At 45.6% G+C, this 24,817-nt stretch overlaps 2 protein-coding genes across 3 annotated transcripts in view; one reads left to right on the forward strand and one right to left on the reverse strand.

Annotated features, from left to right (window-relative positions):
• LOC143986898 (uncharacterized) overlaps nucleotides 1-24,817 on the forward strand; it is a 1,277,526-nt gene that overhangs the window by 119,575 nt on the left and 1,133,134 nt on the right. The window lies entirely within an intron of this gene.
• LOC143989576 (uncharacterized) lies at nucleotides 215-22,442 on the reverse strand. 2 transcript variants are annotated; one of them, XM_077489766.1, is made up of 8 exons: nucleotides 22,383-22,442; nucleotides 4,223-4,349; nucleotides 3,961-4,095; nucleotides 3,751-3,874; nucleotides 3,539-3,636; nucleotides 3,253-3,459; nucleotides 2,988-3,129; nucleotides 215-1,667 (listed from the first exon to the last, which is right to left on the reverse strand). In XM_077489766.1, the coding sequence occupies exons 2-8, from the start codon at nucleotides 4,316-4,318 to the stop codon at nucleotides 421-423; spliced, it is 2,049 nt and encodes a 682-aa protein (XP_077345892.1). In that variant the 5' UTR covers nucleotides 4,319-4,349; nucleotides 22,383-22,442; the 3' UTR covers nucleotides 215-420. The 2 variants fall into 2 exon arrangements, with proteins under 2 accessions (XP_077345892.1, XP_077345894.1); XM_077489768.1 differs by lacking the exons at nucleotides 3,539-3,636; nucleotides 3,751-3,874.

The following is a 24,817-nucleotide window of genomic DNA, read 5'->3' on the forward strand; positions in this document are numbered from 1 at the left end:
CCCCGCATAGCTGTCACTTTATGAAAAGAGCGCGGCCGTGCCATTCATTCACAGAGTTCTGTCCTTTGCCGATGTCGGCTTGTAGTTTTCAATGAACTCCCACACCGCTGCTGAGCTCTCTGGTAGATGAGGAACAAGGAGTATATCATAAGGGACAAGGAGATTGGGACCCAAATTTAGTCCCTCGGACAAGTCATTTTTTTAAAAAACTCCTGGAACGATTTCTTACATGATGAAGATCAGCCATGGAGTATATCTGAGGTGTATATCAGGGTGTGCTTCTTCCCTACATGAGAGCTGTGATGTCCAGCAACATTCATATAGAAGACATTTCCCACACTCAAGGCACTAATACACCTCGAGGGTTGTGTGGGGTCCCTGATATACAGGAAGACAGGACTTCAGTGAGGGATACTTCCCTCACTCAGGATAGGAATACGGCTTCTCCCTCATGTGAGATCTCTGATGTCTGGAAAGACTGGACTTGTCTGAAAAACATTTCCCACACTCAGGACAGGAATGCGGCTTCTCTCCCGTGTGAGCTCTCTGATGTGTATAAAGACTGGACATATGTGAAAAACATTTCCCGCACTCAGTACAGGAATATGGCTTCTCTCCTGTGTGAGATCTCTGATGTGTGTAAAGATCGCACTTCTGTAAAAAACATTTCCCGCACTGAGGACAGGAATACGGCTTCTCCCCTGTATGAGATTTCTGATGTGTGTAAAGATTGGACTTCTGTGAAAAACATTTCCCACACTCAGGACAGGAATATGGCTTCTCCCCCGTGTGAGAACTCTGGTGTCTGAAAAGATGGGACTTCTGTGAAAAAAATTTCCCACACTCAGGACAGGAATATGGCTTCTCCTCTGCGTGAGATCTCTGATGTGTGTAAAGACTGGACTTCTGTGAAAAACATTTCCCGCACTCGGGACAGGAATACAGCTTCTGCCCCATGTGAGATTCCTGATGTGTGGAAAGATTGGACTTCTGTGAAAAACATTTCCCACACTCTGAACAGGAATATGGCTTCTCGCCCGTGTGAGATCTCAGATGTGTATAAAGATGGGACTTCACTAAGAAACATTTGCCACACGCAGTACAAGAAAACGGCCTCTCTCCTGTGTGAGATCTCTTATGCACATTAAGATTGGATTTTAAAGGGAAACATTTCCCGCACTCAGTACAGGAATACGGCTTCTCCCCTGTGTGAAATCTTTGATGTATGTATAAATGAGACTTATGTAAAAAACATTTCCCACACTCAGTACAGGAATACGACTTTGCCTCCCTGTGAGATCTCTGATGTGTGACAAGATATGATTTTTGTACAAAACATTTCCCACACTCAGGACAGGAATACGGCTTCTCTCCTGTATGAGATCTTTTATGCACACTAAGATTGGATTCACGACAGAAACACTTCCCGCACTCAGTACAGGGGAAGCTCTTCTGTGTTGGAAGGACGGCCCCGTCCCTCACAGTCTGAGGTTCCTCAGGATAAGAGGAATACGATGGTCCATCTACACTGTGTGGTGCCGGATGGACATTTGAGGTAGTCGGGTTTTCTCCTGGACTATACTGTGTGATGTCCTCATCTTCTACTTTACAGTCTGGAGACAAAGTGAGACAATCCTCTGAGGTTTTCCTCATCTCCCGTCCATCTACTAAAATAGAAATACAAAGATTATTACTAGACATGAGCTGATTGGTTCCCCTAAACCAGAACTCCGCCCACATCAGGCAGCTTTGTCTCTGAGGATCTTACAATTCCCCCCTCAAGGTAACTAGTAAATGGGTCCTCTGATCTCCTACCAGATCATTTCTTTATTCATGGACCTTAGTCAGAGAGTGAGGAAACAACGAGAACTGTCTTTTATAGGAGTGACAGTGATGAGGGGATGAGGGGATTATAGGACGAGTGTCCCCTCCCCCTCTATCACTCATTGCCATCTTCCCAACACAAGAAGTCCTGCACTTCCTTATTTAGTCCATGATTTAGTCATGAATAACAGCGGGGCTGAGCCCCACCAGAGGTCAGAGAGTGAGGATGGGGGGAGAACAACCAAGATGAGGACTGGACTGATCCTGAAGACCCCCATCATTGGGTTATTGACTCCTCCCTCATTATCACTTTCTGTTTAAGGTCCCAAAGTCTGAGAACGTTATCACATTATTATCACCATGTAAAAGTCTGTGCTCCAATCACATCATCAGATATAAAATGTCCAGCTGGTACTAAATGGGTGTAACAAAAGAGAATACATATTATGTGTATATATAGCAGTGGGTAGAGGGGAAGAGAGCAGAAGTCAGGACTATGTAATGTACAACATATTGTATAAGATACAACAGATAGGACTATATAGTATCATAATGATGTAATGTACATTATAGAGTATAAAGTGCAGGGGTTAGGAGTATGTAATGTAGAATATAAATTATACAGTGTAAGGGTCAGGACTCATAATATTGGTATTCAGTAATCAGTGGAAGCTTAAATGCTTATTTGAGACAAGTTGCAGAGATCCCACACCGCTGCCTCCCATCTCCTGAGACTGCACTCAGTGACTTGGGTCTGAGACTATACAGACATATCCCTCCACCCGGCACAGCCAGCAGACAACAGAACAAGTAATCCTGGGGGATTGTTCTGTCAGAGATTTTGCTAGACCTGGGTATGGGACACAATACCAAAGAGGCATGCCCCAGAGGCCGAGGTAGAGCAACGCCTATGTTGAAATTCAACATTTTGGTTCCAGCTAAACCCCAGAATCTCCATAAATCCAGTCTAGATACATAAATTGTGTCGGCAGCACAGAGAAGGAAGATTATCGGAGAGAAATCCAGGAATACAGGACGGGGAACACAGCTCAGGAAAGTGACCAGGGGGGTATTACAGGCTGATATCACCCAGCCCCCGCCCTACTCTGGACCAATCAGTGAGCAGTATGGGGGGAGGAATGTATTTAGTGTTAATGACCCACCTGTGCTGATCTCTGTAGGAGTGTCCTCCTCTATAAATGTCCCCGTTATTCCATCCTCCTCCATAGACTGCTGATCATCCCTCACATACCTCTCTTCTTCTTCTGATTTAACCTCAAATTCTATATCGATTGGATCTCCACTCTAAATCAAGAAAATGAGAGAGAATATCATCTGTAAGATAGAAGATTTATTATTGTGACATCACATAGAAAATCCACACATTGTCTCCATGAGTCTGTGTTTTATAACCTCCATCCCACCAACCTTGTAACAGTGGGGGATGGTGTGATCTTCCTGTGTGGAATCCCGGGAATACAGAGGACGGGGACATCTCTCTGGGGGGTTCCTGGTATTTGGTGGCTCCATCATATCCTTGTGTCCTTCTGAAAACTCCTCCATCACTCCATACTCCTCATCCTCCTCCTTATACTCTTCTTTAACATCAATATTATCACCCCCGAGGTTTCCACTCTGCAATATATAATAAACATTCATTGTAACAAACATGCTGTGTATAAATCATAACTGCTAGTACTTGTCAATCATCTACCTGATGATGGTGGGGGATGGTGTGACCTTCCTGTGTGGAATCCCGGGAATACAGAGGACGGGGACATCTCTCTGGTGGGTTCCCATTACTGGATCCATCTGTAGAAAACACACACTGACTGAATACATTGTTTCTATGTGTTTATCAGATGATGGGGGATCTAGGTGGAGCCTCCGTACTGCTCTCTCCTTTACAATAAAGTCTCCTCTTACCCGGTGATGTGAGGGGCGGCTGATTGTCCATCATGACGTCCTTGTAGAGATCCTTGTGTCCTTCTAAATACTTCCACTCCTCCATGGAGAAATAGACAGTGACATCCTGACACCTTATAGGAACCTGACACACACAACGATACAGTCACTATCCAGACACATCCCTTGTCTGTTACTGGATAATGTCCCAGAATTCCCAGCACCACTCACCTCTCCTGTCAGCAGCTCCATCATCTTCTTGGTGACTTCTAGAATCTTCTCCATGTTGTGTCTCTCAGGTTTTAGGGAGTCACATGGAGGCACTGTAATGGTCATATGATCACCTGACTTCACAACAGGAAATCTCTGTATTGAGGAACCAATAGGAATATCATGTTAGAATCCCAGAATCCTCCTCACCTCTCTGGTCAGGTCTGTGTTTTATTAATAGAGATAAGAGTGATGACATGTGACCTCCCAGAATCCTCCTCACCTCTCCGGTCAGCAGGTGGATGATCTCCAGGGTGAAGTTTAGTATCTTCTCAGTCATGTGACTCCGGTCCTCCTCCATCCTCATTGGTGCCGTCATTTGATCTATACAGGTCTCCTTGTAGATGGAACTTTGGGAAATGAAAGTAAGAATTATTTGGACGGTATTGGTCACACAATAATAGGATGTGGATGTGAGGGGGTAATAGGTTTGCTGTACATTTAACTACCTCAGAACCAGATACCTTCACCCCTTTCCTGCCCAGGCCAATTGTCTGATTTCAGTGCTCTCACACTTTTAATGCCAATTACTCAAATTACATTTTTATTATTTTTATTCTTTTTAGACAGATATGATTTTCTTTTGTTTGTATCTAACACGCATTGTTTTTTAAATCTTTTGCTATATAAATAAACAAAATACTGAAATTTTGAAAAGAAAAAAAAAAATCTTAGTTTCGGTTATAAAATTTTGCAAATAAATAATCGTTATTCATAAGTTTAAGCCAAAATGTATTCTGATATATTTCTGTGTTAAAAACAGCCCAGATCAGTGTATACGATTTAGTCTGTAGGAAAGTTATAGAGTCTACAAACTATGGGATATAGATTTTTTTTTTAATCTTTTTAATCCTGAGGTACTGATGGCTTTCTTATTTCTTGAGGTTCTAAAATGTCAGGATAGTATAAATGTCCCCCAAATTACCTTTTTTTGGGGGAGAGTAGACAATCCAAGGTGTTTAGTAAGAGGTATTGTGAGTTTTTCTGAAGTTGTAACTTTTTGGCACAATGTTTTTGGAAAATTTTGGGGACATTTTTTGGAAAATAATTTACATTTTTTTCCAAAAAGTTTCCATTGTTATTTCTCACACATAGCATAGACAATCTCACAATTATAACTATAAATGTAAATCCTAGATGTATAGAGGGACCCAAAATCCAAGGAGCACCATTGCGCTTTCAATGAGCATAAATAACGCATCATATTTCCTAACTACACATTTTTGGAGGTCCTGGAATACCAGGACAATGGAAACACGCATAAAATGACCACATTTTAGAAAGTAAACACTGACACAGGGGTTGACAAATTTGCTTGGAATCTAGGAGCCAGCTAAAAAAAGTTAGGAGCCAGGTCCGTGACGGCGATCTGGACCTGTCCCTGGCCTGACATGGAGACGAGTGAGGGGAAGATAGCCCCCAGCCCCCCACATATGAGATCACCTCTCATTGGACACACCGCTCGAGTGCTAAATGGCCGCTGTGATTGGTCATTTAGCATGATCTGTGATTGGCTGTATCCAAGGGACACGGCCAACACAGAACTTCCCCGATGCTCGCCCATGGCGGTGTGCAGAGGGGAAGTAAACAGGAGGATGTCTAGGGACGCTCTCCCGGCAATTGGTGTCCGCGCTGTAGACATCTTTCGTCTATAGCGCGGGCACGAAGTGGTTAACAAAAGAATGTGACTATTATTTCCGACATATTCCCGCTCATTTACTGCCATTTCCCTGCTAAGGGTTCGATCAGGTCCGCCTGAAAAACTGACAGGTGAACCTGATTAGACAGCCCTTGTGAAAGGGGTCAAGCAGGGAGGATTACAAATAATATTTTTTTTTTCCTTAATTAAAATAATTTTTTTTTTTACTTTTTACAAAAAAAAAAAAAAAAAATTAAAAAAAAAAAAAATATATATATATATATATATATATATATATATATATATATATATATATATATATATATATATATATATATAATTAAATTAATAAATAAATTAATAAATTTAATAATATATATATAATATAATGAGAAGCCATTTACCAGCCACCACACTCACTGTTGGGCAAAAAACAGGGAGGGGAGCTTCACTCCATTAGGAATTAGCATTATTGGAATAGGGTGTAATTTCTACATCCACCACAAGATGGCGCCAGACTACCGAAAGATTTTAGAAGGCCGCAAAGCCGCGGCCTCAATTACTGGCCGGCGCGGCCCGATGGAATTGCGCGGCGGAGTTCGGGGTCCAAATGGAGACAGGATACCCCAGCAGCGTTGCCCCAGTCGCCAGGACACGAAATCTAGGCGCAAATGCGACCTGGCGACCGGGGTTTGTCGAGCCCTGCACTGACATATTATCTAAAAGGCATAGTGAGTTTTTTTTTAAATGTCATTTTCTTTGTAAAATGTTTTTGAAAAATGCAGGAAAGAAAATTAAAATTTATTTTTATTTTTTACACAAAGTTGTCAAATAAGATATTTCTAAAGCCCCATACACACTATCAGATTATCTGCTGAGTTTTTCCTTCAGATTTACCAAAACCATGTAGTAGAAGGGCCTGCCTGATTGCATACACATTGAAACTCCTAAGGTTTGTCCTCATATTATATAGTTTTGGTAAATCTGAAGGAAAAACTCAGCAGACAATCTGATAGTGTGTATGGGGCTTTACACACAGCATGGACATACTTAGAATTACACCCCAAAACACATTCTGATACTCCTTATGAGTATGGTGATACCACATGTGAGACTTTTTCACAGCCTAACCACACAGAGGGGTCCAAAATCCAAGGAGCACCTTTAGGTGTTTTAGGCACATAAATTACACATCTAATTTCTTGACTACTTATCACATTTTTGGAGGCCTTGGAGCACCAGGACGGTAGTAACATCCACAAAATGACCCAATTTTTGAGAGTGAACAGCCAAAAGTTAATTTTTGTTGGCATGCAGTCTTTTAACCATTTGCCTACAGGGCACTTTAACCCCCTTCCTGCCCAGACCAATTTTCAGCTTTCAGCGCTTTCACATTGTGAATAACAATTAATCAGTCATGTAATATTGTGACCAAATGAAATTTGCGTCCTTTTTTTCACACAAATAGAGCTTTCTTCTGATGGTATTTAATCACTAGTGAGTTTTTTTTTGTGCTATAAATAAAAAATACAGAAAATTTGGTGCAAACATGCTTTTTTCTTTGTTTCCGTCATAAAATTTAGCAAATTAGAAATTTTTCTTAATACATTTTGGCCGAAATTTATACAGCTACATATCCTTAGTATAAATAACCCACATTAGTGTAAATTATTTGGTCTTTGTGAAAGTTATAGAGTCTACAAGCTATGGTGCCAATGATTGATCACACCTGATGTACTGAAGGCCTATCTCATTTCTTGAGACACTAACAAGCCAGGAAAGTACAAATACCCCCCAAATGACCCCTTTTTGGAAAGTAGACATCCCAAGTTATTTAGTCGGTTGCATGGGGAGTTTTTTTAAGTTTCATTGTTTTCCCACAATTCTTTGCAAACTAAAGATTTTTTTTATTTTTTTGTTTTTTTTGTTTTACAAAATTGTCATATTAACAGGTTATTTCTCTCACACAGCATATACATTCTTGCAACTACACACCAAATCACATTCTGCTACTCCTCCTGAGTATGGTGATACCACATGTGTGAGACTTTTTCACAGCCTGGCCAACATGCAAGGAGTACCATCAGGTGTTCTAGGAGCATAAATGACACATCTAATTTCATGACAACCTATCACTAGGGAAAGTTTGAGTGAACTTTAGAACCCCACGTCTATGGGACTCGAACTTTCGAAATCAAAAGTGCAAATTTTAAAGGCTAATATGCAAGTTATTGTCATAAAAAGGGTTTGGGGACCCAGCTCCTGCCCCAGGGGACATGTATCAATGCAAAAAAAAAAAGTTTTAAAAACGGCCGTTTTGTCGGGAGCACTGATTTTAATGATGCGTAAAGTGAAAAAAAAAGTGAAATAATTATTTAAATATTGTGCCTGGGGGTGTCTATAGTGTAGCGGTGGGCTCCTGAAGAGCATGCGCTATGCGTTTTTAAAAATTAAACTTTTCCAAAACTGCAGTTTGGTTTGGGTATATTTGACTAAATTGGACCTCTGCATCAGTCTGACTGGACTGTGAGATGTTCAGCCTGGCCACAGGGGGCACTGTCTCTTGTGGCAGGCATGGAACTATGGTCTGGTGCTTAAGTTACTCTTTTTCGGAGCCATGTCAGTGGGAGTGGCCCTCTCCCTGTGCCCTCTGGGAGAGGGTATTTAAGATGTGGACATCTTGGGGTTCCGGTCCAGTATGAGGTGCTGACTTCATGGTCCTGGTGCTCCTGACCAGCCCACAGGAAGGCTATGGCCTGGAGAGTGCATCCACCCGAATTTAATGTCTCAGGGCTGGCTAGCCCGAGGCAAGGAAACTAAAGGAGGATTCTGAGGTGGATGGGGGCCATCTCCGGTTCGGGAGAGACCCAGTGTACAAGCATTCCAGGGGAGGACTCTTTGGAAGAACACCATGTATGGCTTGGTTTCTTAACAAGAGCCTGGAAGGGCTGAAGTATCCGAGAGAATCCGGTCTTGTGGATATCGCCAAGTGGGCTGAAAGATCCAGGTATCCTACAAGTGTTCTACAGCTTAGTTTCCCTACGTGTTCTGAAACAACATCTGTGACAAAGACTTTGTTCCTGAGTAAGCACGTTGTTGGCTGCTAGGCCTTGTGAGAGAGGGACTGTCCAACCTGAGTGTTCATCCAGCTGCGAATGGCTATTCTCTGGATGCAGTCAAAGTAGACAAGTTCTTTAGCGTTTTTTTGAACTTTGGCATTGAGAGTACCTGAACTTCCTTTTCCAACCCTCTGATCCCAAGTTGAAAGACTGTTCAATGGTTTGAGTTTTGCAAATAAAATCCATTCAAGTGGATCTATTGTCAGTCTCAAGTTACTGGGCCATCTACCACGGGACATCCCCTAGACGTGCAACAAAGAGAACGGAAGGTAACGGTAAGCCCAAAAATAACCAGCAGCTCCTTCGGGGGTTAGTGCTACAATAGTATGCCTGTGAAGTGGCACATGTTTCCAGTGTTTAGAACAGTCCCTGCACAAAATGACATTTCTAACGGAAAAAAAAGTCATTTAAAACTGCTTGCAGTTTTAATGTAATGTCTGGTTCCGGGAATATGGATGAAAATCATTGAGAAAAATGGCATGGGTAGCCCCCCTGCACATTACCAGCCCCTTTGGGTCTTGTACGGATATTAAGGGGAACCCCGTACCCAAATTTAAAAAAGGAAAGGCGTGGGGCCCCCAGGCCCTATATACTCAGAACAGCAGTATACAGGCGGTACAAACAAGACAGGGACTATGTAGGTTTGTTGTTAAGTAGAATCTGTTTGTAATTTTGAACTGGTACATTTTTAAAGTGTAGCTCCAGTCAAAAAAATCTATTTTAAAGCTTTTTGGAAAACATAGGGAAGGGTTATTACCCCTGTAACATTTTATTTTCCATCTGTGCCCCTCTTCAGAAGATTTCACCTCACTTTCTGTCCCAATGACAAATGTTTTTTGAAAATTTGGGGTTTTTAGTAAAACAAGGATCTGGATAAAGCATCATTGGAGAGGAGACACGTTTTTTCCCATATCAACTCTCACAGGAGAGAATTTCCCTTCCTAGGGATATATTTCATCTCACTTCCTGTTGTCTCCGTTTGCAAGTAGGAGACGTTTGTAAGTTGGATGTTTTAAAGTAGGGGCCTGCCCTATATGCTCTGCAGAAGTTTGGGCCTAAGGTGTTGGTGTTGCCACAACACTGTAAGCCCTCAAAGTGACTCCTGGTGGGCGCTGGAACGCCCTGCTGTGAACTGTTATATCAAGAATTGTAATTACATGCCATTGTTGAACAGTGGTAGAAAAATTGGGCCTTTGGTGGTGGTGGTGCCATAACACTGTAAGTCCTCACAGTTACTCTTGGTGGGCACTGGAACGGGCCCTGCTGTGAAATATTAGATCAAGAATTGTAATTACATTCACCTGTTGAACAGGGGCAGAAAAATTGGGCCTTAGGCACTGGTGCCACAACACTGCAACACCTCACAGAAACTCTAGTTGGAGCGCAGGAATGAGCCCTGCTGCAAAGTATTGCACCAAAAATTGTAATTACATGCCCCTGTTAAACAGGGGCTGAAATATTGGGCCTTAGCCACTGCTAGTGGCACCCAGAACCAAAAATGTTCTTCCAAGCTATCAGCAGGATCATTGAGGAGGAAGAAGATAGTCAGTCAGCATAACAGGATAGTCACTCAGCATCAGCATAGGCAGTCTTAAAGGGGTCTGAAATTAAAAAAAAATATTCGGTTACATCAGCTTCAGGTGCTTGGTAGCTGGTGGTGATCCAAGACTGATTCATCTTTATGAAGGTCAGCAGATCAACCGAGTCGGTGGACAGGCGCACCCTGTGATCGGTTACAAAGCCTTCAGCAGCACTCAATGTGCGTTCCAAAAGAACGCTGGATGCAGGACAGGCCAATAGCTCAATTGCATACTGTGCAAGCTCTGGCCAGTGATCCAGCCTCAAGACCCAGTAACCCAGAGTATTTTCTGTGGGAAAGGTGTCCAGGTCTGACCTTGCCCCTAGGTATTCCTGCACCATGTAAATCAGATGCTGGTGATGGTTGCTGGACTCGATCATACCTTGGGGCTGAACGCATCGGTCAGACGGCCACCTTCTCCACCACTCCTTCTGTGACTGACCCAAGCCTTAGCAACACATTGTCCAGGACCAGTAATTTGTAACCTCCTAGTCTCTGGGAACGCGTTGCACAGACCTTTCGGCCTCCCGAAGATGTCTCATTCTCTGCTTCCTCTGCGACTGCAAGATAAGGTCTGCAACCTTACCCTTGTACTGTGGATCAAGGAGAGTTGCCAGCCAGTAATGATCACTCTCCTTGATCCGCTGAATACGAGGATCCTTCTGCAGGCTTTGCAGGATCAGGAAGGCCATGCAGTGTAGGTTAGCTGAGGCATTCGGTCCGGAATCCTCTGGGTCACTAAGGATGACATGATCCACAGGCACATCCTCCCAGCCACGTAAAAGTCCACGGGTTTCTCGGCACTGTAAATGATCCCTAAAAGACTGCTGCTGATGCTGAGTGCCAGGCTCCACCTCCATGCTGACACAATCCTCCTCCTCCTCTTTCCGTGTGATCGGCGGGCCAGCAGGAACACTGCCTGGATAAAGGGGGCCTTGAGAGGAAGTCCTCCTTTTCCTGCCTCTAGTGCCCTGTCCATTATTCCACGCAGCATCTGCTCCAACAGGTGGGCAACAGGTACAGTATCACTGATGCATGCACGGTCACTGCTCACCATCCTTGTGGCCTCCTCAAATGGTGACAGGACAGTGCATGCAACCCTGATCATGGCCCACTGCCGTGGGGAAAAAAAAACAGAGCTCCCCTGACCTTGTTCTGGTGCCGTAGTCGCACAGGTACTCATTGATGGCCCTCTGCTGCATGTGCAGCCGCTGCAGCATGCCCAACATTGAGTTCCACCTGGTGGACATGTCACAGATTAGGCGGTTCTTGGGCAGGTTCAATTCCTTTTGGAGGTCAGCCAGCCGAGCACTGGCATTATATGACCGGCGGAAATGCACATAGACTTTCCTGGCCTGTCTCAGGACATCCTGTAAGCCCGGGTACCTGCCCAAGAACCGCTGCACCACCAAGGACTTGAGCCACACAGGGCACATGGGTCAGTTGTCCCTGTCGGAGGGCGGAGAGGAGGTTGGTGCCACTGTCGCAAACCACCATTACTGGCTTAAGCTGGCGTGGCATCAACCACCTCTCAGCCTACCCCTGCAGAGCTGACAAAATATCTGCCCCAGTGTGGCTCCTGTCCCCCAAGCACACCAGCGCAAGCACACATGGCATCTTTTTGCCTGCGTACTTGTGTAGCCCCTTAAATGCCTACGGAGCACCGCTGGTTCTGAGGACAAAGCACAGGAAGAGGCCATGGAGGAAGAAGAAGAGGAGGGGGTGGAGGAGAGAGGTGTGTCAGAATCACCAGTAGTAGCATTTTGGAGGTGTGGTGGCGGAACAACCTCCAACACTACTGCACCTTGTCCTGCATCCTTCCCAGCTACCAGCAGAGTCACCCAATGTGCCGTGAAAGATAGGCAATGTTCCTGTCCATGCCTGCTGGACCATGAGTCAGCGGTAATATGCACCTTACCGCTGACTGCCCTGTACAGCGAGGCATGGACATTGCCTTCCACATGCCGGTAGAGAGCCGGAATCGCCTTCCATGAGAAAAAGTGGCATTTGGGGACCTGCCACTGAGGAACCACACATTGCACAAACTCACAGAAGGGGAGCGAGTCTACCAACTGAAAAGGCAGCAGTTGAAATGCTAGCAATTTAGCCAAGCTAGCATTCAACCGCTGGGCATGTGGATGGCGGGGAGTGAACGTCTTTCGACGGTCCAGCAGCTGGGGCAGGGAAATTTGCCTGGTACAATCGGACATTGGTGTACCACTAGCAGGTTGCCCGCAAGTACTTGGCTGTGACACACCTAATTCTACTCAGTGCAGGTTTCAGAGAGGACTGAATGTATAGTGGAGTTGGAGATCCCAGCTGATGAGGAGCAAGGAGAGGTCCGCTTGGTTTTTTGGTGTGGATCTTTTGGGTACGCTTGCCAACAAGCTGCATGGCAGGTCAACATATGTCTGGTCAAGCATGTGGTGCCCAAGCAGCTGATGTTTTGGCTACGCGAGATACGCTTAAGACATATGTTGCAAATAGCAGCAGTGCGATCTGATGCACTCGTCTCAAAAAAGGCCCACACCAAAGAACTTTTGGAATAACACACAGAGGCAGCGCCCTGCACAGGCAGAGCTCTGCAGTTTGATTCAGTCAGTGTGCTGCCCTTAAGCTGGCCCCTGGAGGGCACCCTGCCTCATTGGAGATGTGCCTCCTCCTCCTCTCTCCTGTCAGGCACCCACGTGGAGTCAGTGACCTCATCATCCCCTCCCTCCTCATCACTGGAGCAAACCTGGCAGTATGCTGCAGCTGGTGGAACAGGACTGCCAGATTGCTGTCCTTCTTGGGCATCCTCTCTCTCTGGGCTCACGTTACTGCCTTCTTCTAGCTGGGTATCATCACCAGAGCCTTCAAAACGCTGGGCATCCTCATGGAGCATGTACCCAACACTGTGCTCAAACAGTTCGGGGACTCCTCGGGAGGACATGGTGGGGCTAGGGAAGGAGTGACTAATGCCATTGAGACAAGGGAAGAGGCCGCGTTGGAAGCTGCTTTGCCAGTACCCTGAGCCTGGGTGAGAGAGGATGAGGAGGATGAGGAGGGCTTGGTCATCCACTCTACCAAGTCTCTGGCATGTTGCAGCTCAACACGTCCAGCTGCCGAAAAATAGGATTTTTTTGTACTCACCGTAAAATCCTTTTCTCTGTAATTCACCACTCCTCTCATAACCATTGGGTTGTTATGCCCTATTACTAGGAGGTACTATGCATTAGCTGTAATACAACACTCAGAACTCTTAGTTCCGCCCGGGGGCGGTCCCTTGAGCAACAACCCTCCACCCTGCCATGCAGTCATCAGTACTTCAACAAGCAGTATAACATAAAGATAAAAAGGAGGGACAGGTGCTGTGTCGGTCGGTGAATTACAGAAAAAGGAATTTTACAGTGAGTACAAAAAATCCTATTTTCTCTTATATTCACTGACCGACACAGCTCCTCTCATAACCATTGGGAAAACAGCATAAAAACTTCATCCACCGTGGCAAGTGGGAACTAGTGTAACTACCAACAAAAAAACAACAGTGCGCGGAGAAATCCACCACAAAACCAGGGTACCCTCAACAGGAGTGACTTACCCACAACTGCACAAAAAAAACTGCGGAATGTAATGCAACAGCGCATTAACTTAATATTACTGTGCTTTTATCGAAAAAAAAAGAAATATATTGCATATTCAATTGCAACTATACCGCCACCTGCAAGCCTTTGCGGCCAAAACAGGCATCAGCCGATGCACTGACGTCTACCTTGTAGAACTTGGTAAACGTGTGGACAGACGACCAGGTCGCCGCTTTACACACCTGAACGACAGACGCGTGGTGTCGGAAGGACCAAGATGTTCCGCTTGCCCTTGTGGAGTGTGCAATGACCGGAAAAGGGGGAACCTGCCCCTTCAAGGCGTAGGCTTGTACTACAATCTGTCTGATCCACCTGGAAATGGTGGTTGACGAGACCGTATTGCCTTTCTTGGGACCAGCCACCGAAACAAACAGCGAGCCTGACTCCCGAAAGGGAGCAGTGGTAGACAAATACACCTTCAGAGCCCGAACCACGTCCAGAGCGTGAAGGGCCACCTCCTTAGGGTGTTTCGGCTTAGGACAGAGAGATGTGCTCATTGATAGGAAAAGCCAAGACCACTTTCGGTAGAAAAGACGGTTGCGGCCGCAACACCACCTTATCCTTGTGGATAACCAGATAGGGCGACTTGCAAGAAAAGGCCGCCAGTTCTGAAACTCTCCTGGTCGATGTGATGGCCACTAGAAAGACCACTTTCTGGGAAAGAGTCAACAGGGGAATCTCCCTGATATTTTCAAACTGCGTTTTTTGAAGCGCCGATAATACCAGGTTCAAATCCCATGGGGGTAACAGTGGACGCACCAGAGGAGTGAGACGCCAGGGGTCGCTGAAAAAAAGACAGCCAAGGCTAAAATTTGCCCCTTAATGGTGCTTAATGTCAGTTTCTGGTCTACTCCTGAAGAAACAGCAGGATCCTGGATATAGAAAAGGAGCACGGATGCTGTTAGAAAAGTTTTAAATGTTTATTGTGTGACTATTATAAAAACAATAGTCCTGAGACTGATTTGTTAAAAAACTTACTTCTGAGCACATTATTGTATTAACTCATTGTATTGTTTTGTCTTAATTAACTCCATAGTAAGTTGTAGAATCATTAGATTTAACTAAATATGATAGCCTAAGAATGTACAGGAAAACATAGCTAAAAGAATAAAGGTACTAGTTCGTACCATGACAACGTTATTTGTTTCCTCAGCCAATAGAAGCACAGAGATGTTATTCTTATGGGGTATGTGAGGGCGGGACACAGTCTTTTGGCAGACATTTTTCTTCAGCTTTCATCCTGTAAGCATGTCTCTCTGTTGTGGGCCACATCAGAAATAAATTTTCCTGCTTCTCAGACTACCCGGAGTTTTTTTACTGATCACAAGGGAAATTCCTAACAGATGCCACCCTTTCCCCTCACATATGGAGATGTAGGCCTTCCAGGTACGATGGTATATCTTCAGAGAAGAAGATTTTCGTGCTCTCAACATAGTCGGGATCACCGAGTTTGACAGACCCCAGTTCCTCAACACCTGGCTCTCAATAGCCATGCTGTTAAAGCCAGCAATGGTAAAGCAGGATGGAGACAGAAGGTCCTCTCGCAATGGCAGTCGCCAGGGAGCATCTGCCACCAGACGCACCAGGTCTGCATACCAAGGATGCTGAGGCCAATCTGGGGCAACCAGTATACTGGAATCCCCTTGGCTTCCACTCTGCAAAGCAGGCGTGGTAAGTTTCCGTGGAGGAAAGGCGTAGATCAGCTGGTACTGATCCCACGGAGCCACCTGCGCATCTGACGCGTCTGCCCATGGATCGCTTGTCCTGGACACGAATCTTGGCACATTCCGATTGAAATGGGAGGCCAGAAGATCCACCTCTGTTGTGCCCCACCTCAGGCACAGTAACCTGAATATCTCCGTATGCAATGTCCATTCTCCTGGGTCCAACATCTGGCGACTCAGATAGTCCGCCTGCCAGTTCTCCACTCCCGGGATGTAAATGGCCGTCAGGGCTGGTACGTTGTCGCTCTGCCCACCGAAGTATGTGAGCGACCTCCCGTGCAGAGGCTGAGCTTCTTGTTCCCCCTTGGTGATTGACGTATGCCACAGCTGTGGCGTTGTTTGACTGGATCCTGATCGGACCCCCTGAATTTTCATCAACCATGTGGAGAGTAGGGCTGCAACTAACCATTATTTTTATAATCGATTAGTTGGCCGATTATTGTTTCGATTAATCGGTTAATAACCTTTAAAAAAAAAAAAGTGGGTCAAATTGACATTCATTTTCAACCACAGTGACGGGAAAATTTTGGAAATAATAGAAAACTTCTTGGTCAAAGGAATTTTTTACACAGTGTATTTGTTTTTTGCTCAGAAATGAAGTGAAAATTTCAAACAACATTCTTTCATTCAGCAAATGTACAAAGATTTTTCATCGGAATATTCTCACCTGAAAATTGATCCGTGAGGTCAGCATAAGGCTCGGTACACACCTATGCAGTTTTTGCTTTTGATCTGTTTCTGCAGTGCTTTTTGCTGCGCGTTTTGACTTTTGCGCACATGATTTTACTGCAATTTGCGCATTACATTCTTTTCTGCAGCTTCTCCATTGAAGTATATTTAATCAAAAAAGCACCGCTTTGCGTTAAAAGTCCCTGACCCTTTCCAAATATGCAGCGGCTGAAAAAAGCACAGATATGAACGTGTCCCATAGGAAACCATGTAAATGAACTGTAGAGCGTTTCTGCAAAAAGCACCAATAAACATATAGATGTGAACCAGGCCTAAGATGTTTAGTAACATAATGGGGTTAAAAATACTAAAATTAGCCCTTTATAGTACAAAACAGCAGATAATCACTACTGGAAGGGGTTCATTTTTTTACTGTAGAACAGTGAAAGTAATTAGTGATGGATGAACTTCCGACGGGACGTTTGGCAAACGCGGACCGCAAACGCGGCCGATAGTTTGCGAACCGTAACGTTCGCGGTGGCCCCCATTGACTTCACTGGGAGGCGAACTTTGCAAATTTGCAGCCACAAAATAATTAATAGCTGTGCAAACATAGTCCCACCACATGGCCAATGACATAACACATGTATGAGGTGAATCTGGGATCGACAACTACAAGCATTCTTTTTTTATATGTGAAATTGTTGTGACAATTCAGGACTGTGGAGCGCATGAAGGCAATGGAGGAGAGGGAAGGTCAGGGTAGGCAAAGAAGAGGGTGCAGGAGATGATCACCAGCAGCGTGACATACAGCAATGACATCTGCACCGTGATAGAGTGATCTGACACCAGCACCGTGATAGAGAGCACTGACATCAGCAGCGTGACATACAGCAATGACACCTGCACCGTGATAGAGTGATCTGACAACAGCACCATGATAGAGAGCACTGACATCAGCAGCGTGACATAAAGCACTAACACCAGCACCGTGACATACAGCACTGACAGCAGCACCGTGATAGAGAGCACTGACATCAGCAGCGTGACATACAGCAATGACACCTGCACCGTGATAGAGTGATCTGACAACAGCACCGTGATAGAGAGCACTGACATCAGCAGCGTGACAAAGCACTAACACCAGCACCGTGATATACAGCACTGACAGCAGCACCGTGATAGAGAGCACTGACAGCAGCAGCGTGACATACAGCAATGACACCTGCACCGTGATAGAGTGATCTGACAACAGCACCGTGATAGAGAGCACTGACATCAGCAGCGTGACATAAAGCACTCACACCAGCACCGTGATATACAGCACTGACACCAGCACCGCGATATACAGCACTGACACCTGCACCGTAAGCAGCCCCAGGAGGAAGTCAGCATAGCACAGGGATGGTGGGAGCCCCTCATAATGAGCATAGCACAGGGATGGTGGGAGCCCCTCATAATGAGCATAGCACAGGGATGGTGGGAGCTCCTCATAATATGCACAGCAGAGGTACAGCCCCAGGAGGAAGTCAGCACAGCACAGGGATGGTAGGAGCCCCTCATAATAAGCAGCCCCAGGAGTAAGTCAGCACAGCACAGGGATGGTGGGAGCCCCTCATAATAAGAAGCCCCAGTAGAAATATGACACCGCTCAACCTCTTCAAAGAGGAGGGTACGGGCATATAGTACGGTGTGTTTTTTTTGGACAAGGAAGTGAGCCAAATGAAGAAAGAAGGTCTGTGTGCTCGATTAAAAAAAATGTTTATAGACATATACATGGTCTACTGGTCACATGTGTTGAATTCCTCCGAGATCTATGCCTCATTCATTTTTAGAAATGTGAGGTAGTTAACACTGTCGTGAGCTAGGCGAGTACGCTTATCGGTCACGATCCCCCCTGCTGCGCTGAACGTCCTTTCGGACAGGACACTGGACGAGGGGCAAACAAACAGTTCGATTGCAAATTGGGCAAGCTCTTGCCAGAGGTCAAGCCTGCCCACCCAGTAGTCCAAGGGTTCATCACTCCTCAGAGCTTCCACATCAGCCGTTAACCCGATGTAGTCGGACACCTGACGGTCTAGGCGTTCCCTGATGCTGGATCCGGATGACACCTGTCGATGGGTCGGCTGAAAGAATGACCTCATATCCGAAGTCACCAACACATCTTCAAACCGGCCTCTTCTTCAAGGCGCTGTTGGATTGGTACCCGCAACTCCTTCTCTGGGAGTGGGAATTGCTCCTCTGCCAGCGCACGCAAAAGCAGAATGCAGCATTTCTCGAAGCAAGGCCTGGAAGTGCTCCATTCTGACAGCCCTCTGACAGCGGTAACATTTCCACCATTTTGTGTTTGTACCGGGGGTCTAAGTACGTTGCCAGCCAGTACTAGTCCTTGACCCTTATGCTTTTTTTTACGGGGGTCCCTATTAAAACACTGGAGCATGAAGGCCCCCATTTGCACTAAACTGGAAGCGGTGTGGTGGCCAGGCTCCTGCTCATCATCCAGGATAATGTTGTCCTCTTCATTCTCCTCTCCCTATCCACGCAAAACAACAGGGATCCCAGAAAGGTTTAAAGCATGCTCTTCTTGCTCCTCCTCATCCGCCCTGGCACCATCCTCCTCTGACTCCTCTTCAGACTCCTGTTGTTCACTTGTCTCAGATAGAGTAGCCCCCCTGGGAATTCATCCAGCATTGCAACTTCCTCATCTTCCCGCTCCTGCTCCTCCACAGCTTGATCAATGACACAACGCAATGCACGCTCCATAAAGAAGGCATAAGGTACCATGTCACTGATGGCGCCATGGCTGCGTCTGACCAGTTTGGTGATCTCCTCAAATGGCCGCAGAAGTCTGCATGCGTCGCGCATGAGCAGCCACTGGCGCGGTGAAAAAAAACCCAGCTCCCCAGAACCTGTTCTGCCGCAGAGTTCATACAGGTAGACATTAACTGCACGTTTCTGCTGGAGAAGACTATCAAGCATATAGACGGTCGAGGTTCCATCGCGTCGGGCAATCGCAAATAAGACATCTGACCGGCAGATTGTGTCGCCGCTGAATGTCAGCAAGGCGAGCCATGGCCATGTAAGATCTTCTGAAATGGGCTGAGATTTTCCTTGCCTGCCGCAAGATGTCCTGGACCCCAGGGTATTTGACAACGAACTGGTGCACGACCAAGTTTAAGACGTGTGCCATGCATGGCACGTGTGTAATTTTGCCCTGTTTCAATACACTAAGCAGATTGGCACCCTTGTCACACACCACTTTACCAACTGTTAAATTGAGCGGTGTTAGCCACTGATCTGCCTGTGAATGCAAAGCTGAAAGGAGTGCCGGGCCATTGTGGCTCTTGGCTTCCAGGCACAACAGACGCAGCACGGCATGGCAATGTCTCACCTGGCATGTCGAATAGGTTCTGGGAAGCTTGGGCGGCGCAGCGGAAGAGACGCTAGCAGCAGAAAAGGAGGAGTCAGCCGAGGAGGAGGATGGAGTAGGAGGAGGAGGAGAAGAAGAGCCAGGCCTGCATGCAATCCGTGGCGGTAAAACCAAATCTACACGGGTGCCACGGGTTACATGCTTGACGGCCGTCAGAAGGTTCACCCAGTGGGCAGTAAAAGTGATATACCTTCCCTGCCCGTGTTTGCTAGACCACGTGTCTGTGGTCAGACGTATCTTGGCACCGACACTGTGTGCCAGAGATACATTCACTTGCCGCTGAACATGGCCATATAGCTCTGGGATGCCCTTCTCTGAGAAATACTTCCTTCCTGGGACCTTCCATTGTGGTGTTCCAATGGCCACAAATGTGCGAAAGGCCTCCGAGTCCTCCAGTTTATATGGCAGTAGTTGGCGGGCTATGAGTTCTGACAAGCCAGCCGTCAACCGTTGGGCAAGAGGGTTATCCAGCGTCATCATTTTTTTACGCTCGAACATTAGGCCCACGGAAGCCTGCCTTTTTGCAGAAAAACGTGAGCTTGGCGTGATGGAAGGTGGAGTGGAAATTCACCGCGAAACGACCGCCGGGCGAACCGTTCGGCCATCCCTAAAAGTAATATTTACAGTAGTGATTATATTTTTTTACTATAAAGGGCTCATTTTATTTATTTATTTATAACCCTATTATGTTACTGCCTGATTAATCGATTATGAAAATAGTAATCGATTAATTTCATAATCGATTAGTTGTCGATTAATCGATTAGTTGTTTCAGCCCTAGTGGAGAGGCACAGCCTGATTGCTCTCGAATCAAGCAGATTGATCGGCAACTTGGATTCTTCCGTCAACCAGAGGCCCTGAGCCGACTGAACCCACATCACTCCACCCCAGCCAGATAGGCTGGCATCCGTTGTGATCACTGTCCACTTTAGAAGTAGGAACGATTTCCCGGACTGAATCACCGGGGACCTCAACCACCAGATCAGTGAGTCTCTGACTGACTGGCTCACCTAGATCTGTTGATCCAGGGACAACTGATATTTGTCCCATTTTGTCAAAATCTCCTTCTGCAGGACTCTGGTGTGGAACTGGGCATAAGATACTGCTTCAAAGGAGGCTACCATGACTCGAATGTACAAGCGGAGCGATGACCACTTGCGGTACATAAGCAGTTTACCGCAGATCTGAGAGTCTGCAGTTTTTCTGAAGGGAGAAAAACTTTCACTTCCATGGAGTCCAGCAGCAAGCCTAGGTACTCCAGACGCTGAGTCGGTGCAATCACAGACTTCTTTAGGTTCAACAGCCACCCGAATTCTTGCAGGGTCTGCATGGTGATCGCCACATCTACTCTAATTCTGAGGCAGAAGATGCCCTCAGGAGGAAATCGTCTAGGTATCCCACGATCGCGATCCCACGTTGCCGCAGCAACGCCAAAACTGGAGCCAATACCTTGGTAAAGACTCGGGGGGCTGATGCCAGACCAAAAGGAAGAGCCACAAACTGGTAGTGGGCTTCCCCGACTGCAAATCACAGAAATTTTGATGACAAAGGCATATGGGTATGTGCGGGTACGCATCCTGGATGTCCAAGGACACCAGGGAGACCCCTTGATGGACTGCAGCGACTACTGAGTGAACTGATTCCATTCTGAACCTCTGCACTTTTACAAAGTGATTGAGGGCTTTTAGGCTCAAGATTGGACAGTATATAGTATAGTGTGGGGCGTGTACTAAACCCCTGAGCCATAATTGGCATGTAGCAGTATATGGGGAATACGGGAAGTCACGGGCCACAGATTCTCCAGGGGATGGTGGGATACCTCTTAGATGTAAACAGAGAGGGCTCCTCCACTATCTGGTGACATGCAATGTGTTTGGATTCGAAAATGCCAATCTTTGTCCAGGAGGGCGATTGGCAGGTGAAGAGGTCCAAAAAAATGCTCCTACCCCCACTTAGATTCGTTAACCGTTTATAGCCCGGAATAACTTACACATCTTCTATCTCATCATATTTCACTAAATTCATATAACACGTTATTTATAATCATCAATAACTGTCAAAACAGTATAAAAATACTATAAAGATGCATAAAACAGATCAAAAACAAACAGCTGAATCAATATTCAGTCCAGCTGGAACATTTGTATTCAGCTGGAAAATCCATTTTCATTCCCATCTGAATGTCTTTTTGATAAAATTGCCCCTCCCCCCACTCCGGATTTACCATCTCATCCCCCCAAAATCCTGTCCCTTTCAGACCCCTATTGTGAGACTCATCATAGTGTCTCTGGAGGGGCGCCGATCATTTCCGTATAAAATATTACAGAAATCTTCCCTAATCCCGACCTTTATTATCATTTCATTCCCCCCACATACAATGTCTGCAACCGACATTTACTGACATCAATAACTCCCCTCGTGGTACAGACCAGAAATCCCCTCATTGTTATATACGGGGATATTCTACATTTCCACACTATATATGTGTGTATCATCATCTGCTGGAGATAAAAGACATCACAGTGACTATGGAGGAAGAGGACGGACATGACGGGGGGGGGGGGGGTTCTGGGTGTAAATAGAAAATAAGATCTTATTACCTCCTCTACTGCCTCTTCCAGCAACGTCTTCTCTCTACTTCCTCCTGACTCACCTCTCACCCGGAACTTCCTGTGTGTACCTGACATCACTTCCTGTCTTCCATAGAGACTTCCTGTCTAAGAAGATGTGAGATCACCATCTTGTGGAGATCAGAGGAACTGCAGAACCATCTCGTAGTGTGAACCCGGCCTTGTGCTATGTGTATATGTACTGTATATCCTTATAGATGGGTCAGCTCCACTCCCACCAAGGGGGATAGAAATATATTACTGCTCGGGGGGGGAGACATTTTGGCCCCTTTGATTTTGCAGTAAAACTGATATCAGATTTAGTCATGTAGAACATCTGTTATATGGATACAAAGAGCCCCAGCCGAGAGTAAAGGGTGGAAATGGCTCCTGATCCCCAGATTTGGGCAATTATGTCACCAATATAAATAGAATAAAACCTGCGCTATGTGTAACAACTCAAATACCTACAGAAATAACTTATACCGGACTGCTTCTGTAACAAAGGTAAGTGTTCCCTTTATCAACTAGAAGAGCATTATGTGTCACAGCGCTGTCCTATTGTGTGTGCACATAAATCATCACAAATACACTACAATATGTGGAGACATTCATATATAAAGTGCTAGGGGCTCAAATAATATTCTCTGCAGATCTACTGCTTCCACTTTACAACTACTTCACTGATCTTTTGGTGTTTATCAATAAATTAGGTAAACTGATCCATGTGCAAATTCATATACAACATAAAGTGCTTTGTGCTCAAAATGCTGTTCCCTGCAGATCCACTGCTTCCACTTTGCACCTACTTCACTAATCTCATAATATTTGCTGCTATATTAAATAAAGTAAAAATCTGTGCAAATTCATTCAACATACAATATTTTGTGCTCAATATATTGTTCTCTGCCAGTCCACTGCTTCCACTTTGCATCTACTTCAATTAACTTATTTTACAAAAACAAATCCACCAATCAATGAAAAGTTGATAAGGTGTAAAGTTCTCGGTGCCCCAAACTGTGGCATCTGTAGTGTAGCCACGCCTTCTTCCACCTCTTACACATGTGATGGTGAGGGCGCCCCCTTAGTGGTGCTTCCCCACTCACCAGAGCAATATGACTCACAGCTTTTCATCTACCAGAGTCACCAACATCCTTCACACTCTCCTCACCTCCGATGGCAAAGGAACCGGATCCTCCTCGCTCACTCCTGCAAGACTGCTGTGCTTTCAGTCATCTCCCTCCTAGACTCCTCCCACTCGACCGCTGTTCCAGCAGGAGCTCCGCCTCTTCGTACACACTCAGGGCTCCGCCTCTTCATACACACTCAAAGCTCCTTCTCTTCATACACACTCATGGCTCCACCTCTTCATACACACTCAGAGCTCCTCCTCTTCATACACACTCATGGCTCCACCTCTTCATACGCACTCAGAGCTCCGCCTTTTCATACGCATTCAGAATTCCGCCTCTTCATACACACTCAGAGCTCCGCTTCTTCATACACACTCAAAGCTCCTTCTCTTCATACACACTCAGAGCTCCGCCTCTTCATACACACTCAGAGCTCCGCCTCTTCATACACACTCATGGCTCCACCTCTTCATACACACTCAGAGCTCCGCCTCTTCATACACACTCATGGCTCCACCTCTTCATACGCACTCAGAGCTCCGCTTTTTCATACGCATTCAGAATTCCGCCTCTTCATACACACTCAGAGCTCCGCCTCTTCATACACACTCAGAGCTCCGCCTCTTCATACACACTCAGAGCTCCGCCTCTTCATACACACTCAGGGAGGAGAGAAAGGGGAAGGATATACAGTACATACACACAGCACAAGCCCATGTTGACACTACGAGATATTTCTTGGGGCTACAGTTCCTCTGAGCTCCACAAGGAGGTCATCTCACCTCTACCCAGACAGGAGGTCTCTATGGATTACATACATAGTTACCTCCTTCCCCTGTACAGTTACCCCTCTCCCCCTAGTTACCCCCCTGTACATAGCTACAAACATAGTTAGGAAAAAAAAAACAAACACCCATCCCCACCCCCTCCTACCTGTTTACAAAAGCCGATCCAAATATGTCAGATTACCCGTAGGATAATTAATTTCTTTTTTCTTTGTGTGCTGTTGGCCATGTTTGTATACATATTGTATTCATTATTTGGATTGTTATTTATTAACTGTTATGTTTTTCTCTTTTCTTTCTTCTCTCACACATCTTAGGTTATGTATGTCTTGTTATTTTTAGATTTATTAGATATTCTCGTCCTTTTTCTGATGAAGCCATCCTGGCAAAACATTTTGAAACTCTAGGACAAGAGCATAACCTGTATGTGACCTCAGTTCTCTCAGTGGTTAGGGTTGAGATGTGTGTTATACCCAGAATGTTGATTGTAACTGTGGTTCTTACTTTT

The sequence above is a fragment of the Lithobates pipiens genome, unplaced genomic scaffold (genome assembly GCF_037356315.1).
Source record: "Lithobates pipiens isolate NorthernLeopardFrog02 unplaced genomic scaffold, aLitPip1_a1.2 Scaffold_18, whole genome shotgun sequence".
Lineage (NCBI taxonomy): Eukaryota > Metazoa > Chordata > Amphibia > Anura > Ranidae > Lithobates > Lithobates pipiens.